At 48.2% G+C, this 18,438-nt stretch overlaps 1 protein-coding gene across 17 annotated transcripts in view; it reads left to right on the forward strand.

Annotated features, from left to right (window-relative positions):
• The window catches only part of ZNF618 (zinc finger protein 618), a 162,972-nt gene that overhangs the window by 103,887 nt on the left and 40,647 nt on the right, over positions 1-18,438 (forward strand). For 8 of the 17 annotated variants that reach the window (XM_054084602.1, XM_054084586.1, XM_054084591.1 and 5 more), the window contains 5 exons: positions 12,029-12,112; positions 14,492-14,581; positions 15,923-15,958; positions 16,692-16,769; positions 17,785-17,874. In XM_054084602.1, the coding sequence (XP_053940577.1) occupies positions 12,029-12,112; positions 14,492-14,581; positions 15,923-15,958; positions 16,692-16,769; positions 17,785-17,874 (378 nt within the window). The remainder of the gene's footprint in view (positions 1-12,028; positions 12,113-14,491; positions 14,582-15,922; positions 15,959-16,691; positions 16,770-17,784; positions 17,875-18,438) is intronic. The other 9 variants (XM_054084592.1, XM_054084595.1, XM_054084597.1 and 6 more) reach the window with 3 other exon arrangements.

Consider the following 18,438-nt stretch of genomic DNA (forward strand, 5'->3'; position numbering starts at 1 on the left):
CGGTGTCCAGTGGCAGGAAGAAGGTAATGGCAGGGCAAGAGCCCCAAGGAGAAGAGGCTCTGGTAGGTGCTGTCATCATCTCACTATCCTAAGGGGAGCATTGTGCCCGTGGACAGGTGGGCTTGGCCTTGGTGCCTCAGGAAAGCTGTGTGATGTGAAGAGTTGGAGGGTGGCCATGAGCAGAGTTCCCACCACCTCAGTCCCCCAGGAGGGATGCTGGGCGCTACCAGCCTCTCCAGTGGGATCAGGGTTTTTATGGTCTTTAAACCTTAAACCTGCAGTTTGTGGGGTGGGTGTTCCTGCCCAAGGGTGGGCACTGATAAACCAGAGTGGGCTCGGTGCAGGAGGGGTGAGGAGGGGGTGTGGTAGTGGGAATGTGCGCCAGGGGAAGAGATCACCTTGCGAGGGTGACCGGGAAGATGGAGCCAAGCAGCTCACTGTGACAGGAGAATGAGAGAGAGTGGGCATAAGGTGGTGAGAAGAGAGGTTCAGGCTGTGTTGAGGGAAAGCTTTTCCCATGCTGTGGAGCAGGTTGTCCAGAGAGGCTGTGCCTTCTCCATCCATGGAGGTTTACAGGATTGGCCTGGATAACATCCCCCATAACTGAGCCTGAGCTCAGCAGACCCTGCTCAAAGCAGGGAGGTTAGGCTGGAAACCTCCTGAGGTCTCTTCCAGCCTGGGTTTTACTGTGATTGTGTTAGGTGAGAGCCATGGGTTCCACTGAACAGGTAAGTTACCAGCCTGAGTAGTTACAGAGGGCAGCTGGGAAGCACAAAACTTAACCTGGATAGGTCTAAAAATGTTAGATAAATAGTGAAGAAAAATAATAATTAAAAAGTACAGCCGAAAATTACAAAAGCACATGCCACTGTTTCTGAGCTGTTGGTTCTTCAGGCCCATTCTGTGGTCTGTGAAGAGTCAGGAGTAGCATGGGGGAGCTTTGGTCTGTTCTTGGTGTCTCTAGAAGATGCAGGACTGACTTCACCCTGGGCAGGGAATGAGGACCCTCAGCCCTGAGCTGAAGTGTCTCAGCGGCAGCCGGCCCTCGCACAGCGTGTCCCCATCCTGGTGCCCACCAGAGAGGAGGTGGGCTCTACAGCTGCACTCTTCACTTTCCATTGGCCCAGTGATGTGTGGTGTCCACTCCAGGCAGGGAGACTCCTTCGCAGGCTCCTGTTGCCTCCTTTGTTGTCTCTTTTGTGGTAGGTGCTCTGGCATTTTACTAATCCTGAGTCTCTCCAGGCTCACCTCCTGCCCCCCTTGCTCTGGGTCAAGCTGTGTATGTCTTGGGCTTGTTACTCAGGTATTGGCCATGGTATAGTTTTAGCCAGAGCCTGGGAATCACCTCGTGCAAAGAAATGTGGTTTTTTCTGTTACTCAGCTTCTCCTGTTGCAGGATTTTTTTGGCTGAGAAAGACAGGACAGAATGAGGTATGGGGAATAAGAGGGGAAAAGAGATGAGGGTTTGTGGCTCTGCTGTGTGGGCAAACCCCGTGGCATTTGAGCCATAGGAGGGTTTCTGTGGACATGACTGCCTCTTCCGTGGTGTCTGGATTTCAGGGAGCTGGAAAGAATGGAAAGTTATAGGTAGAAGTCGTCTCTAGGAGGGAACAGTGAGAAGCAGCTGCTCTCTACACCAGGCTTCAGAGGGGCTGCCCTGGTACCGGTGGGGATGGAGCAGGCGGAGGGGATGGAGCTGGGAGCTGGGATGGAGCAGTCGGTGGGGATGGAGCAGATAGAGGAGAGGGAGCAGTCAGTGGGGATGGCACAGGGATGGAGCCGGAAGCAGGGATGGAGCAGGCACTGAGGATGGAGCAGGCAGAAGGGATGGAGCAGGCAGAGGGGATAGAGCAGGGATGGAGCAGGCAGTGAGAATGGAGCAGGCAGAAGGGATGGAGCAGGCAGAGGGGATGGAGCAGGGATGGAGCAGGCACTGAGGATGGAGCAGGCAGAAGGGATAGTGCCGCAATGGAGCAGGCAGAGGGGATAGAGCAGGCAGAGGGGATGGAGCAGGCATATGGGATAGAGCAGGCATATGGGATAGAGCAGGCAGAAGGGATGGAGCAGGCAGAGGGGATGGAGCAGGTAGTGCAGATGGAGGAGGCAGGGACTGCTTCCCTCTTCCTGAAGGCTGTACAAGTCTTCCCCCTCCCCAGTGCAGGAATTACTGAACCCCCCTTTTTTACCTGCCACGCTCATTGCTTTCCCAAAATAGTCTCCTCTAGCTGCAAGAGCTGGAGGTAAAACCAAGCCACCAGCACAGGAACACAGTGAGTGATGGGCTAGGGCATGTCACCTGCCTTGCAGCGTGAATGTGAAACTGCTCACCCAGTGCTGCTGTTCCCAAGTGCAGATGGTTGTAATTTCCTGACAGAGTCATCTTCCTCTTCCCCTCCTTGCTGCTGCACTGAAACAGTTCAGCTGTCTTCTTTCTTCCCTGTGCCTTCCCCTCTGGGGCTGGACTAAATCCCTGGCTTACGATGGTTGCCTCTGCACAGCTCTTCTCCTTTTTCTCTCAATGACTCTCTTGTTTCCTTGTCGGTCTGTTTGCTGCTTGTATATTTTAGGAATTTTGTATTTATCTTTCCTTTCCTGCTATTTTTGTTTTGCCTGCTGTTCCTCTGAGACCCCACTTGGCTGTTTACACCCTTTCTACTACAGACGTCTATATTGTTCAGATCTCCCTCTGCTGTTTTGATCTCACTGGGAACCTCTAGATCCATGGTTTGCTGCCTCTTCTAAACTTCTTCATTATCTAAGGGAAGCAGCAAGATCTTGTTTTCTCTCTGGGGCATAGATTGCATCCATCCTAAATGGGTGTGGATGAGGAGCTCCCTTGGCCAACAGCGAGTGCTGAGCATCTGTTTAGGTAACTACACCTGTAGGTCTTTAAAAGCTGTTCAAGTTCTCTCCATGGTGGCTTTTGGTGGCAGCCTTTACTCACAGCCACAGCAGTCACCTAAAAAGTTTTGGTGAGGGCACCCTTGAGTGTCAAGCGAGGAGACACCTCATCTGCTGCCTCTGTGGAGCTCAGAGCACCTTGGCTTGGTCGCAGGAGCTGTGGTGGCAGGTCGCTGTGCTGTGCTGTGAAGACTCAGGCTGAGAGCAGCAAGTCGTCTTTGTTCCGAGGAGGCTCCATCTGCATCTCGCTGCCCTGGGTCTGAGAGCGAGTCGTACGTGGGCTGTTGGGAGGATGAGTTACTGATGTGGTGGGTGAAGCTGCGTTGTTGCATGCCCCTGCCTTCAGGGCTGAAGGGCTGCTGGAAGAGGGAGCTGCTGCCGCAAGAGCTGACCTAGTCTTTTTTTCTTGGGAAGAAAGGAGCCGTTGGGCAAGCCGGGACACAGCCGAGGCCAGTTGTTTGCTGTCAACTTAAAGAGGAAACAGTGGTGTTGAGACTTTCCAGCTGGGAAGGCACTTTGAAGACTCCCTTGAGGAAAAACAGTTGCGCTGGGTTGGTTGTTTTCAGCCCTGTGGGTTCTTAGTCGATATATTGTTTCTCTGGGACTCTCTGTTTTTTGGACCCATTCTTGAAGGCACACAGATCTGTGCTGTTGAGGAGAGGATATGCTCATGGGGCCATAGTTACATGGCTTTGGGAGCTACTTCTCAAGCCTTGGCTCAGGGTCCAAGACCAGAATTCCCACATGGAGAGAGAAGAAAACAATGCAACCCACAGTGCTAATGTGTTAATAAAAAAGCTTGTTTAACTGCTACCAACTCTTGACTGGCAGGGAGGAGGAAGGGAGGAGAAAGGTTTGGAAAAAGCCTTCTTTTTTTGGTATTTTTTCCTAGGTAGAGGTGGCCAGTTTGGCATCTGGGTCACTGGCTGTTCCTGTAGAGTCTGGAAGTCTTTTCTGAGATGCTCGTATGCCTTTGGGGTTTGCCCCAGGCTGCTGGAAGCCCTCGGGAAGAAGGTGTTAGGGCTAGATCTGCACCAGCATTCTCCATGGAAATTCCAGTTATGTTTAGGGGAGTTACTACCTTTGGAAAAACAGTCTCCCTGCTGCTGCTCACATACCACAGGATGTTCTTGGCAGCCTGACAGAGGGCGAAATGAAACCACTGGCGAGCAGGGGTCCGCAAGCCCTGCACCAGCAGGGATGGTCTGCTGGAGGGATGGCTGTGGGCTGCATCACCTCTGGCACAAACCAGGCTTTGCCTCAGGCTGGATCATGAAGAAGGTTGCATTCCATGCACATCTTACACTTTGGGATGATAGTTTTAACTCAGATCAGTGGCAGGGCCTGTGCCTGGGAGGTGCGGTTAAGTTAGGAAGCAAACCTGCGATGGTCTCTGTGCTGACAGCTCGTTCCTGGGCTCTCCCCAAGAGGCAGAAGGGACTATGACCTTCCATCACAACCTGTCCTCCAGAGTGTGGTCGCCTTTGCTGTTTCCAGATCTGTAACTGCTACAGATCATAGATTCGTTGCCATATTCAGACAATTGGATTTCGGTGTTACTCTATTCTTTTCTGTAGGAAGGAGGAACTTAGATATCCATCTCCAATATGGCTGTCATGGGCTTGTAGAGCTCCAAGTTGGACTGTGAGTTTTATGGTTTCCCATGAAACCTTAATTCATCTGGGAGCGCATAAGCACCTTAGCTTTTGTCTAATGCTCACTACTGCTTTTTCTGATAGTGTCTGCCTCTTTGGGCCAGCTCAGGACAGGATTCAGGTTGCTCTGGGTGCTGTTAACGTGGCACTTGCCTAATTACAACTTCCTTGGCCATTTAATACCCGTTTTCAGAATAGCAAATGCTAGCAAGTACAGCAGTGTTACTAGTCCGTTGTACTTCTAAGCCTGAGTGAGCTTTGCCTCCCTTCCCAGAAGAGTTTGGTGTTCCACAGGCAGGTGGGGAGCAGCAGAGAAGGTGCTTTGCCAGAAGCAACCAGCAGGCGAGTGGCAGAGGAGGAGAGCGTGAGTCTCTGGGCTTGCAGCCCAGTCCCTGTCTGCTGGGCACAGCCTTAAGGTTCTGGATTGCATTTCTGTACGCTGGGAAAAAAGGCGTAAAACAAATGCTCAGAGGAGTGGCGGGGGAAGAATTGCTAAAAGTTGAAGGTTTCTTAAAATGTAGCTGTTGTGCTAACTTTGCGTGTGTCTTGTTACCTGATTGAGGCTTAGTATGTCTTCCTCTGCTCAGGGGAGAAGTCCAGAGCCTCATGGAGCAAAGCTGATTAATATTGTGGAGAAAAGTCTTGCCGTTCCTGGACGCTTTAAATAAATTCTGTTAAAAGAGGGAAGAATCAGCAAGAGTTGGTTTCGGGAGCCTTGAGTTAATCCCCAGTGGGTCAGCCAGGCTGGCTGAGTTTAGTGGAGATTGCTGGCAGTGATTTGTTCTGTTCTTTTGCCCTGGTAACAACTTTTTTGAGCACCATGGCAAGCAAGATGTGGTTTAAAAGCTTGTGCTCACAGGCAGTACCGGCCACGAGCGTGAAGCTTGCTCTGTTAGCCTGCCATCAGCCTGTTATTCTGTGACGCGCAGGAAGACAACGTGAAAGAACAGTTCCTCTAAAACCAGCCAGTTCAAATGCTCTGCTTGCTCTCATTCCCAGCGGTGTTGCAGTTTGTTACTATGGCAATTCTGTGACATTTGCTGGAAGGCCACTAATGGTTGTTTTCTGGTAGATCCTGCTCTTTCCGTCTCCATCTCCCGCTTTTGCATACGTGCAATTCTCTTTAAGCAGCAAAGCTGGATTTAGTGTTCTTTTGTGCCCCTCACTATATGAAGGACATTGAGGGGCTGGAGAGCTTCCGGAGAAGGGAATGGAGCTGAGGAAGGGGCTGGAGCCCAGAGGTTCTGGGAGCGGCTGAGGGACCTGAGGCTGTGTAGTCGGGAGAGGAGGAGGCTGAGGGGAGACCTCATCGCTCTCTGCATCTCCTGGAAAGGAGGTTGAGGTGAGATTCGTCTCTTCTCCCAAATAAGGTGTGATAGGGTGAGAGGAGATGACCTCAAGTTGTGCCAGGGGAGGTTTAGATCAGATATTAGGAGAAATTTCTTTACCAAAAAAGTTGTCAAGCCCTGGCAGAGGCTGCCCAGGGCAGTGGTGGTGTCTCTGTCTCTGGGCGTGTTTGAAAAATGTTTAGATGTGGTGCTTAGGAACAGGGTTTAGGTTTGGCAGTGTTTGGTTTATGGCTGAACTCAAATAATTTTAAAGGTCTTTTGCAACCGAAACTGTTACATAAGTCTCAGAAACAGAACCCTGTGCTCATGCTGCCAGCAGGTTACCTCTACATGGATCTTCAGTGGACTCCATGTGGGAGAAGCCTGGAAGCACAGCGTACAGACCTTGCCTTGAAGCTCAGACTGTCCTTTGCCCGGCAGCGCCTGAAAGTCTCCTTCACACATACTTTAAATTTGTGTGGAAATGTGAACAACTTTTCTAGTACATTGATGCTTGCTGTGGTCAGCCCCATAGGCTGAAAGCTCCAAAGCCAGGTCTCACAAAATCCCAAGATTGATCCTAAGTAACACAGAATCACTAGGTTGGAAAAGATCTCCAGGATCATCGAATCCAAACATTGCTATCAACCACTAAACCATGTCCCTGAGCATCTCATCCACCCGTCTTTTCATCACCTCCAGGGATGGTGACTCCACCCCCACCCTGGGCAGCCTCTGCCAGTGTCCGATGACCCTTTCTGTGAGTTTTTTTTTCCTGATGTCCAGTCTGACCCTCCCCTGGCACAGCTTGAGGCCATTCCCCCTTGTCCTGTCCCCTGTCCAGGAGGGAAGGAAGAAGGAAGGAAGGAGAAGAGAGAAAGAAAAAAAAAATTGCAATTTTTGTATTTCCAAAATGGAATCCATAGTAAATATTTCACAACCCTGTAAATAAAAGATGATTGGCCTCGTCTTTTACAATCCTACTTCCCTTTGGGCTTTGACTAAGTATGAGAAAGTTCAGCCCAAAAGGGAATTTACTTGAAAAGTAGTGAAAGGTTAGAAGGAAGGAACTGGGCTGGACTGTGCCTTGTGAATAGTAACTGTGGAGGCACAGTGCTGGTGCCGTGTGTGTGCGAAAGCGTTTAGAGGGCTGTGAATTTAAACTATGAAATCAGTATATTTAGAATGAAGATTTTCTTGCTCATACAGGTATGGTGATTTTAATGTTATGAGTAGTGATGGGAAGATAGGTAAGAGGTTTGCTGGTGTTAATTTAGGGTTAAGGAATAACCTTTTGCATCTCCCTTTCTCGATAAATTTTCAATATTCAAATTTACAACCTTAATATTTCCTTAAATAAATTTTAGCTTTTGGTTTCTTTTTCCATTTTAGGGGGTACCAGAGCAAAAAATGGAAAGTTCTGCTGTTGTGCTTGGCAAAACTCCCTAATGCTGTATGCAATTAAAACCCTAATGTAAATGCTGTGTCTGTGTGCGCACACCCACGGACCCCATCCAAAGCGAACCGTTCGTCATGTACAGCTTTGTGATTAATTTTTCCAATGTTCTTATTTAATAATTCTTCCGTTCCTTGGGGAGAGCTATAAAAATGGGTTTTATTTTTCTAATGTGTTCGCATTTTAAGTAGGCAAAGTCTCCTCAGATTCCCATTTGCTTAACAAGCAGATGAATATGTTCATCTTCAAATGTAAATGACCAGTGGGCTGAGACCAGGAATGATGAATTTCAGTGCAGGAGGAGGACATTAGGAAAATAATAAGGAACTCAGTTCGGGGGCCTACAGTGGGCAGAAACTGTGACCGTAAGGGCTGGGACGTGTCATAGAATCATAGAATCATTAGGTTGGAAAAGACCTTCGAGATCATCAACTCCAACCGTACCTGACTGCTACTAAATCATGTCCCTAAGCGCCTCATCTACTCAACTTTAAACACCTCCAGGGATGGGGACTCCACCCCCTCCCTGGGCGACCTCTGCTAGTGCCTGAGAACCCTTTCAGTGAAAAAGTTTTTCCTAATGTCCAGTCTAAACTTCCCCTGATGCAGCTTGAGGCCATTCCCTCTTGTCATATCATCTGTCACTTGAGAGAAGAGACAAACACCCATCTCTGCAACCTCCTTTCAGGTAGTTGTAGAGAGCAATAAGGTCTCCCCTCAGCCTCCTGTTCTCACGGCTAAACAACCCGAGTTCCCTCAGCCGCTCCTCATAAGACTTGTTCTCCAGCCCCTCACCAGCTTTGTTGGTCTTCTCTGGATGCACTTCAGGACCTCGATGTCTTCCCTGTAGCGAGGGGCCCAAAACTGAACCCAGGCTTTGAGGTGCAGCCTCACCAGTGCAGAGCACAGGCGGAAAATCATTTCCCTGGCCCAGCTGGCCACACCATTTTTGATACAAGCCAAGATGTCATTGGCCTTCTTGGCCACCTGAGCCCACGGTTGGCTCATGTTCAGTCGGCTGTTGACCAACACCCCCAGGTCTTTCTCTGCAGGCAGCTTTCAAGCTGCTCTTCCCCTAGTCTGTAGCACTGCACGGGGTTGCTGTATCCCAAGTGCAGGACTCTGCACTTGGCCTTGTTGAACCTCTTCCCATTAGCCTCATCCCATGGATTCAGCCTGCTTAGATCCCTCTGTAGAGCCTTCCTGCCCTCCAACAGATCAACACTTCCTCCCAGTTTCATCCGCAGCCTTGCTGAGGGTGCATTCGATCTCCCCATCCAAATAGTTAATAAAGATATTGAACAGGACCAGAGCTGTACCTTTCACACAAGCATCTCTGTGCAGCCTGGGGCCAGGGTTGTTGGTTCTTCCCTGGAACAAGATCTTTTTGGCAAGACGCTGGGCTCTCTCTTGCCCTTTCACACATCACACAGGTTGCTCCTGCCCTGCTCTTCCATTCCCCTCCACCGAGAACCATGCAGGGCTGAAGTGGAAGAGGGTTTATCTCTGCGATTCCTCAAGTTTCCTGTAACACAGGAGATCGGTTTCTCCTGAACCTTTCTTTGCTGCATTTTGCTTGTTCTTATCAGTGACTTCACATTACAGCACCAACATCTTTGAGCCATGGTGGAATAAGGAACAGTTCCTGGGCCTGGTTTTAACAGGGTAAATCTGAAGTTACTTTTCTGCCATAATTGCTGACTAAAGGCCATGGATGTTCTCCCTTTGGATGTCCTGTTGGGTCTTTAAACCATCCTGTCTTGCCTTTAAACCACAGCAGGAGTGCTCAGGAGCATGACACACCTGCAGTCATCCTGGAGGTTCCGATGTTCCTGCAAGCCCTGCAGTTCCATAGCTGTGGAGACAACCAGTTTCCCTTTATTCTCGGGTTTTAGAAAAGGAGGCTTTCAAGCTGTCTGCAAATATGTGATCTTCACATGATCTTATACAGAAAATTGTTGATACACCCATAAAAATTAAATTTCTGCCCCTTTACCATGTACTGACCAACTAGAGCATGGTTACAGAAATCTGGGTGTTAATGCTTCACAACAAACCCCTGACAGAATTCCTAGGCAGCATAATTGATGGAGAAATGTATTTATTCAAGTAAAAAAAAAGATAAGATAAGCCCAGACCGTTATGATCATCTGTCAATTTGTCCTGAAAATGCCAGAATAGCTTTATTGAAGATAGAAACACATCCTTCTGCTATTCCTTAGGAAGGAAAATGCTTTCCATCTCCCAACAAGGGCTGCCGTTTAGCAGCAGCAAAGGGTACAAACAACAGAGCTGTTAATTATTTCACGTTCTTCTTTCAGCCTGAACCTTTGTCTGTTGAGCTGCTTGTTGGCATTTCAACAGCATTGAACCTGAACAGCACACAAATAGCTGAAACACTGCAAGTATTTTGAGTTCTCGGTATTTCTACTTCTAAGGATACTCACAACTAGGAAAGGCAGAGCAATTCCAGGATCACTTTCTTAAGATCTCCTCCGTTCAACCAAAGGAAACTGTTGGAATTCTTGATTGTCTAGAGTGGCTGCAGACAGGAGGGTCCTGCATCCTTCCTAGCTTGTTTTAATCTGATTTTGCGCTTTATGAAGATCTGTGGAGTTAGGATCACCTCTTCAGTGCTGCTCAGTCATTTAGCTCTCTCTTTTCCTTTCCACTTTGGAATTAGGCAGTGGTACTGCAGGGAATTCCCATGTGGAAATCCCAGTAAGAACAACACTTGCAGTCTCGGACAGAGGAGTAGGAAAAAGTCAAGATGAGGTTTGCTTTTCCTTTGTGAAATCCTCAGTGCTACATGATTTCATCTGAACAGTTGTGAAGTGGATCAGTAGGGTGTTCCCAGCCAAACTGTTTTGATTCCAACAGGAGGTTAAAACAAAACAGCCCTTGTTGTATAACTCGGCATTGTGGGCTGAATTGAGTTTTTCACTTCAGATGGAGATTCAGCATCCTTATGGACAGAAAGGGTAGATCTCCTTGTGTCAACTTGATGATCTTAGAGGTCCTTTCCAACGTGAATGATTCTGTAATTCTATGTTTCTAGTACCCCTGTTTTTTTAATTATGCAAAGCCGAGGCTGTTCATTGTCAAATTGCTGGTGGTGGCATCTTAACACGCTCTTTTCAACTTTCTTTAACTTACACTTAGTTATGATTTGAATTAAAAAGAATCCAGCGTTGCCCTGCAGTGACACCAGAATGAAGAGGTCTGAAACTGAATCTGCTGGGGTTAATTATTTTGTCTGGTGTGTTTGAATTTTGTTGTGGACTCTGAATATCCTGGTTCTTAATGCTGATTTTAGGATAATCTTAAAATGCTGCGATGGTTTTACTTTAAATTGCTCATATTTGCTGTCTGTTTGGATTCAACTTTAACACACTTTAACTGTGGGAGAAGGAAATCCATTGAGGCGTAACATCGTGAGAATGCCTGGGAATGCCTTCTCTCCCAACATCCAGTGTGCGGTACCCAGAACACCTCTCTCCCAAAGTGTTTTAAGAAAACTCCAGTATGTGGCCATCTGGCTGTTAGGAACAAGGGGCCTGTCCTTCAGAACTTTATTCAGGATAATCCCCTCTGTATGGAAGTTCCTGCTGGCCCAGCATTGAGTTTCCAAACCGGGAGGGATTAGATCCAGCCCTTGGTTGCCCGCATTTAAAGCTGATACATCCAGCTGACAAGTGGTTTGGATCATATAGCACAGAATTCATAGAATTCCCTGGCCACCTATGCGACAAGCAGCTGACAACTGCTGTAAGGTAGTCAGTGCTGTAGCTGCTGAAGGCATCTGGAGCAGCTTCTCTTTGGAGCTGGGACTGAGCTCTGAAACGCTACAGTGGTAGAATCCGCTCTCACCTCTCACTCTCACCTCTCCTTTAGCCCTGTGCCAACTGGAAGGTGAGCTAACACCTTGCACCATTTTTTTGGTCATTTCCAGGGAATTTGGCTCCTCTGTGTGAGGGTTTGGGATTACCCTTTTCTTGGCTCGGTATTTTGGAGCCTGAGAAACCCCCCTTTGCGTAGCATGGGAAGCACCATGCGAGGTTAAGCCAGTGTGTGCCTGGATGTCTCCCGTGCTCCTGATGAAAGCCAAGTGTTTGTGGGAAGGAAGTAAATGATCATGAAATGAGTGACCTTGGAATAGTTTGCCCACGGGGAAAGTGTTTTCCTAACCCCCACTTAGGAACTGGCTTGTGCCTTTGTGTGTGAGAGTTTCTGTCCTTTCCAAATTTCTGGATTTTGTTATTATTCAATCCTTACTAATGTATCTCTGGATACTATAATCCTCTTAAGGGGTTGTTGCTGACTTTTGGCTCAGTCCTGCTCCCTTTTCAAGGAATTTTGCTGTTAGACACCTTTAAGTTAAGCTCTGAGGTAGATTACTACTGATTTTGCTGGCAACTCTCTCTTTGGCTGTAAAACACAGGGTTTTTGAGTTGTAGCGCTCTTAACTTCTGTACAAGAGCACAGTTTGAAGGAGGAGGAGATGGAGGTCCCTGGGCAGCAAACTCTGTGTCTGTGAACTTGCATTCCACCTCTCCCCACTGTCAGTCTGCAATCTAGAAGGAAACCCCTAAATATTCCGAAGGGTTAGGTCAAAGGAGTCGTCTGTGAACCTGCGCGGGAATATCCTGCTGGCTTAGGAAGCCATAAATGTGTTCCTTTCCATTTAGGTGCCCCTCTGGCTGCGGAAAGGGAGAAGAAGCCTCTCTCCAGAGCTGTCTTTCTGCTGCCCTGGGTGGAATCCACAGAAACAAGTGAGGGTCCCAGATGTTTTTGCTCCCTGTGGTGTTGTAAGGAAGCAGTAGCTGCACTCTGGGTCTTCTTTGGGAAAGCTGCTCAGGTAGTCTGTGATCTGGACTCAGCTCGGAATGATGTTTCCCAGTGGCGAGCATGCAGCACATATCTTCGAAAATGCCAGCCTTTCCTGTTTCTTTGCATCGGGCCGTTGAGTCATGGAGGCTTTGGCTCTTATGGAAGAGTCTTGGAGTTGTTTGTGGTTCCTCTCAGTGAGGCAGGCATCCCAGGGAAGATGATGCTCCTTTTCAGGTGCTAGTTGCTCACCAGCTCCAGCCCTTTGGATTTATCACCAGCAGGACTTGTAAGGACTCCAGCATCTGCCAGCAGGTTTGCAGGAAACAGTTAAGGAATGTGAAACTGAGCATCAGAGCAGCTCAGGGGCTGCTCTGCAGTCCCCTGGCTGTGGTTGGAGAGATGTTGCTGACGCATGGTTGTCACTCCGGTTTGCGGGGAGGAGCATCACAACCTGAAGCTGAGAGAGAGTGGATAAATGTATCATGATGGGCTTGACTGCAAGAAATCCAGCCCTTCTCTCCTTTCAGAGATGCTCCTGGAATTGCAAACTCTTTGGGAAATATTGTTTCCCAAGGTGAGCCAGGAATGAGGAATTCCTGGAGTTTAGTGTTTCCTTCGCCAGTTGCAAACCTTCTGGTGTAAAGGTGCCACCCTGACCATGGAGCAGAGCAAGTAATGCTGTCTGGAGTGCCCTCTCTAATTTTGCTGCTTTTTTCTTGACTGGGACCTGGAATACTGCTGGATTTCAGGAATAATTCAGCAGGCTGTTGCAATCTGTTTACATTCAGCGGTTTTGCCCTTCCACATTTGAAGGCTGCCCCTATCAGCTATTTCTGCAGTGCTCTGTAAGAGAGGGATCACTTTGGGTTCAGAAGCATGTGCAAAGTGCCTGTTGCTGAGGGGGGGGGCTCCTCCATCAAGTAGCTTTTGTGGCTTCTTGCATTTGAAAGGTCCATATGAATTCTGGGTCAGGTGGAAATTGTTCTTCACCATGGAGAAGTCCAAGGAGCTCTCACAGCCTTCTCATAGAGATCACCGTAACTTCTACTTTCACTCTGCCAAGGAGGATAAAGGGGCAGACAGTGATTCTCCATTTAATGCTGAAGCCCCATGAGCATTAGACTGCAGTAGTCGACCCAAGCGAGCCATTAGATTGTACAGGCTTAAAAGAGTTTTTTATTTAAAAAATAAAATTATTGAGAAGTGAAATAAAAGCTGACTTAATGTGCGTACTCTCTTGTGTTTGAACACAGCGTGGAAGAGGTAGAAACAAGGCTTTAACTTCTCTAATCATATGGATCCATGAATACAGACAGCAGAGGTGCTGCTGGGGAGCTTGCTGAGGGCAGCTCATCCACGGAGCTGCTGTGTGCGCTCCTGCTTTGCTCTGGTTTTGAAGGAAAATATATTGAATTCAAGATCCTTTGTGGCTATGTGAGCTGGTGTGGTTTATTTTGTTTGCAATGGGCTGGCAGCGTGCAGGGCATGGGCCATGGCAGGCAGCACCGAGGTGACTGTGGATGTCACTCTGCATCGTGGGGTGTATGTCTGATATCAGAAGGTGGAGAAACCCCACCAAGCTGACCAGGGAAATTTGCTCTTACACTGATGTGGTAGCCGAGCCACAGACGTGCGTCGTCCCCAGTCAGACCAAAATGAATTCATAATCATCTCAAGTTTGTTTGCATCTGCCTCATCTCCCCACACAGCGGTGAGGAAGAGGCTCTGTCGTGGCTGGGATGGCATTGAGGGTACAAATGTGATGAACCAAGTTCCATCAGTCCTACCGTTCATTGAACACCTCCTTGTCCTGAGTGGTTTGGGTTGTTGGTTCTCTTTAGGTTGGTTGGTTGGTTGGAACATGCCCATATAGGATCTTGGATGCAGTTAGGAATCATATGAGCGTCTTTGCACACCCAGGCTGTGCTGTAGTTTGCACATGGAGACTTTGACTTCCGACAGCTCAGGTGTTGGTGCTGTGTTTAGTTCTGACAGTTTGTCTCTACCCTGACCAGTGCTTCCCTACTAGAACTTCCGAAGGGGATTTCAGCAGGGCCCGTAGCTTGGCATCTTCATCTCTTGTTAGGTCTTACAGAGGATGTGCTGGAGAGCGGAGCAGAGGAAATAACGAGTCAGAATACTATGTAGCATGGAGCAGATGGGGACATTGTGAGGCAGTGGGTACCTGCACGCCTTAAGGATTTGACAGTGCGTCTGGGATGAGTGTAACTGCATGGGGGTGTCTGATGGAGCAGCAGCATCTGGACTGCTTGCCTTTTACCTCAGAGTTTCTAAAGTGGCCTCTTTTCTTCTTCCTACAGACAATTTTAGGTACACGTGTGACATTTGTGGAAAAAAATATAAATATTATAGCTGCTTTCAAGAGCACAGAGACCTCCACGCCGTGGATGGTGAGTACTGTTTTGGCACTTAGACACCCCAGCTGGAGTGAGAAGCCTTTGCTGTTTTATTCCGGGGAAAGCAGAATGTGGTTCTGCAGGACCATGACGACCAGGACATTGCACAGCGTGGCCCTGCTCACAGGCACAATCCACAGGAGGAAGTTTGCTGTGCGTGATCCTCTCTATGTGCATCAAAATAACACCCTCTGCTGGGACCTGCAGTCCTCGCAGCCCTCCCGCCTGCGTTAGGGTTCAGGGTTAGGATAGATGAGCTAGAACTGAGCAAAGAAGTGGTCAGTCTGGCCACTCACTGGGCAAGAGCTGGTTACCGTTTGGTTTCTGACTTCACAGGATTGTTCCCAACATGCTCCTCTGTGAGAAACCATATTGCAGAGTTGAGAAATGTTGTTTCGTTCTTGTTAATCACCGTGGTAGGGACCTGATGTAGTCGTCAGTGCACAATCTTTCCTCTGTGAAGGTAGCTGAGGCCTAGGCTGGTGACACTTGGACAGAAGCAGATACCCTTCTCCAGAAGCAGTGTTTCTTTTTTCAGTGTTGGGGGAGCAACACCACACTGGTTTTGCCTTTCAGGCATCTAAGGCTCCTCAACTCAGAGCCCACGGGTACCCTAAACCCTCACTGGGTGTGCTGCCATCCTGCTGGTGTTGCTCCTTGCTGAGCCAAGGAGCCCTGGTGGAGTTGTAGGAAGAGGCTGTCTGGAAAGCAGAAGATTTTGAAGGACTGGACCGTCAAGGGATTTTTCACAATATGTGGTGTCCAGAAAAATTCCTGGTTGGACGGGAGCATGTAGAGATCTGAATGTGCCCTAGGAACAGCATTCCCTTGCAGCACACCACCGCACGCTCCCTTCCTCCCACAGGCAGCCAAAATCAAATCGCTGGGGCTGAACGTCACTATGAGGTGGATGTGTCTGCTTCTGTCAGAAACGTGTCTTCAGAGCTGTGGTTCAGGGAGCCTTGCTGAGGGTTACGAGAGGGCTTTGGAAGTGGCTTCCACTTGTGTCTCGCCAGAACACTGTTTATCTCAGTTCCTCGAAGGGGCTGGTTGTGTCTTAGCAAACACAAGTGATGAGCACCTGAATTTGATGTGGGGCTGTGTCAGCACAGAACAAAGGCCTTGAGAGTCTGTGTACATTAGGGCTGGGCATACTCAAATAGATCCTGTCTGGTTGCTGCCGGGAAGAGGAGGGACCGGGGCGCAAAGCCTGCTGTATTCTGTGGGGCTGAAATATGTTGAAGTGCTGTGTGAAATACAGGAGGGAAACAAGGCCGTTGAAGAGGATTTAATTTCTCTTTTGTTTCTTCCCCTCCTTCTTCTATTCTGTGTTAGTTTTTAGTGTGGAAGGGGCCCCAGAAAACCGGGCAGGTAAGCTGAGATCCTTCGTGTGCTTCATTTCACAAACCTTTTCAAACATTCAGTAATTCAGGCACAGCAGGTGAAGAATCGAGGGAATTTGGTCACTAACTGCAGCAGGAGAGGAGCATCCTCTCTCCCTCTCCCAATGTGTACAGCCCGTAGGTTGATGCCCAGCCCTAGTAGGTTACCAGGCTTTTCTTGTACGTATAATTGATCAGGCTTTTGAAACTCAAAGAAACAGATGTTTCATGTCTCTGGCGATTTAGTGAATTGTTCAAGGCATAAATTAAATTATTTTATAAGATGGGGTGGGTTCTGCTTTGTTCCTAGCTGTGCTGTTAGCTGGTAGAAAGGCACTGGTCAGTATTTGTTTGCTGACTTGCTGGCAGACTGCGTGACTATGCCCACTTTCAGACAAGGCAATAAGATGCACTAGAAGCAAATCAGAACATAGGAACCAGGCTTTGCAGTGTGTTTGTTCCATCTTTCTCTGTGTTTTCTAAACATTATTTGTCTACAAGGCAGGTAACTGATCTGGAAGGGGAGTAAAATCTGCTTGAGGCACTGAGGAGGAGGAGGGACAAGTCAGACAGAGGGGTCATGGGGTTTATAATACCTGTCTTGAAACCGTGTTACAAATGGAAATGTCACTACAGGTGCAGGAGCCTTCAGTGCCCATGCAGCTGTGGAAGGGAAACCTGAGGGTGTTGTCAGCTCTCTTCCTGGTTCTATTCTCTTGCAGACCCTTACGACCAGGCCGTCATAGCAGCAGATGAAGTGAAGGAGGAAGAGCCAGAACCATTCCAGAAGATTGGTCCAAGTATGAGTAATTATACAGCTTCAAATGGGAAAGTGAAAGCATGTGGGTTTGAAATCTAGCATTAGCTGGAATATCTCTAGGAAAAACAGAGAGCACCGCATTCCACAGGGGTGACGAGACCTTAGGAGTGCTGAAGAATATGTTTAGGTCTAAATGAATACCAAACACCAGCAGCCCTGGCCTTGAGAAGTACAGTGTTGTGATGTTTTCTGCTCAGGAGCTCTGCAAAGAGAAGAGGGACGAGGTTCAGGAGGAAAGCAGGCAGCGATTAGACATGGTGTAAGGTATATTGACAGAGCTGGCAGGTGATTGCATTCACACTGCCTTTGTGGTGGATTCATCAGACAGATCAGAAACGGAGGGAGGATGAGACTTTGCCAAAGAATTTCTCTGAACACAATTGATTAACCCTGGATTTTCCTTTGGCTTGCAACTCGCTGTCAGTTCTGTACTTCCAGCACTGGCAGGAGTGGGATGAGTCACTGTATGGTTGCACTGCTTCATTATTTTAAATACCCTCAAAGGAGGAATTAGCACAGTTATTGCAGAAAAAGCCCCTACTCCTGCAAGAGAAATCGACGACTCAAACATAAAAGTTCTATAATTAAGACTTAAACTTGACAACTTGTTTCCTAGTTTGACTGTTCCCTTTATCCACACATCACATACGTAACCAGAAGACAAAACCATGTCATCTGCAACAGAGGCTTTAGGAATGCATTCTCTCCTTTGTTCTGCACACTTCCGTGCTGCAATTTAAGGATAACATCCTGCAGCTTGTTTAGTTCTACTGGACTTTATATGCACAGTCCATCACTCTGGGCACTGGCGTTAACTGTTTCCTTTGTTGGGGAACGGAGGCGTGAATGACGGGGCAGACAAGTTCCAAGTGCATGAGGAACATGCTCCAGTTTCTCTGCGCTGGCCAGGACCTATCTGCAAAGTCAGGAAGCTGGTGCTGGGGTGAGACGGTGCCTCACTCCCTTCTGATCTCTGTATTTGTTTTGTCTTTCAGAAACTGGCAATTACACCTGCGAGTTCTGCGGCAAGCAGTACAAATACTACACTCCCTACCAAGAACACGTGGCGCTGCACGCACCTATCAGTGAGTATCCTGCTGGAGTTCTGCTTCATTACAGACCGATTCGCAGTGGCAAACACGAGGGTTGCAGGAAAGAGAACCATTCCTTCAGTTCCTTCCACTGGGTCTGTGGGATTGCAGCTGGCAGGACGTAGATGATGTGCTGAGCAGGGCACTGTAAAGCTGGGCTGGGATCTCTTCTCAGAGGGACCCTGGTACTGAAAGGTCTGTAATGTCACCGAGCTTTTACCAAAGTCCAAGCAATTCTGCACAGGTTCCTTGGGGGTTTGATGTTCTGTTTTGTTGTTCGACTGAAGGTTCTAGTACCTAAAGTGCACATAACAAGAGATGCACGAAATTCTTAGACTCCCCTAAATAATGAGTGAACGTACGTGCTAGGGAAGAAGCATCTTTCTTACGAGGTTCTGAGAAATCACCTCAGACAGTAAAATAAAACTGGTTTTCAAAATCATGTAAATGACCTTGGCAGCTTTTTACTAAGTCACAGGCAATACAATATTTATTTCAGGGAGCTCGGGAAAAGGCAGCATACTGCCCGACACCACGATCTGCACTCTGGAGGGACAC

The sequence above is a fragment of the Cuculus canorus genome, chromosome 19 (genome assembly GCF_017976375.1).
Source record: "Cuculus canorus isolate bCucCan1 chromosome 19, bCucCan1.pri, whole genome shotgun sequence".
In the NCBI taxonomy this organism is placed as follows: domain Eukaryota; kingdom Metazoa; phylum Chordata; class Aves; order Cuculiformes; family Cuculidae; genus Cuculus; species Cuculus canorus.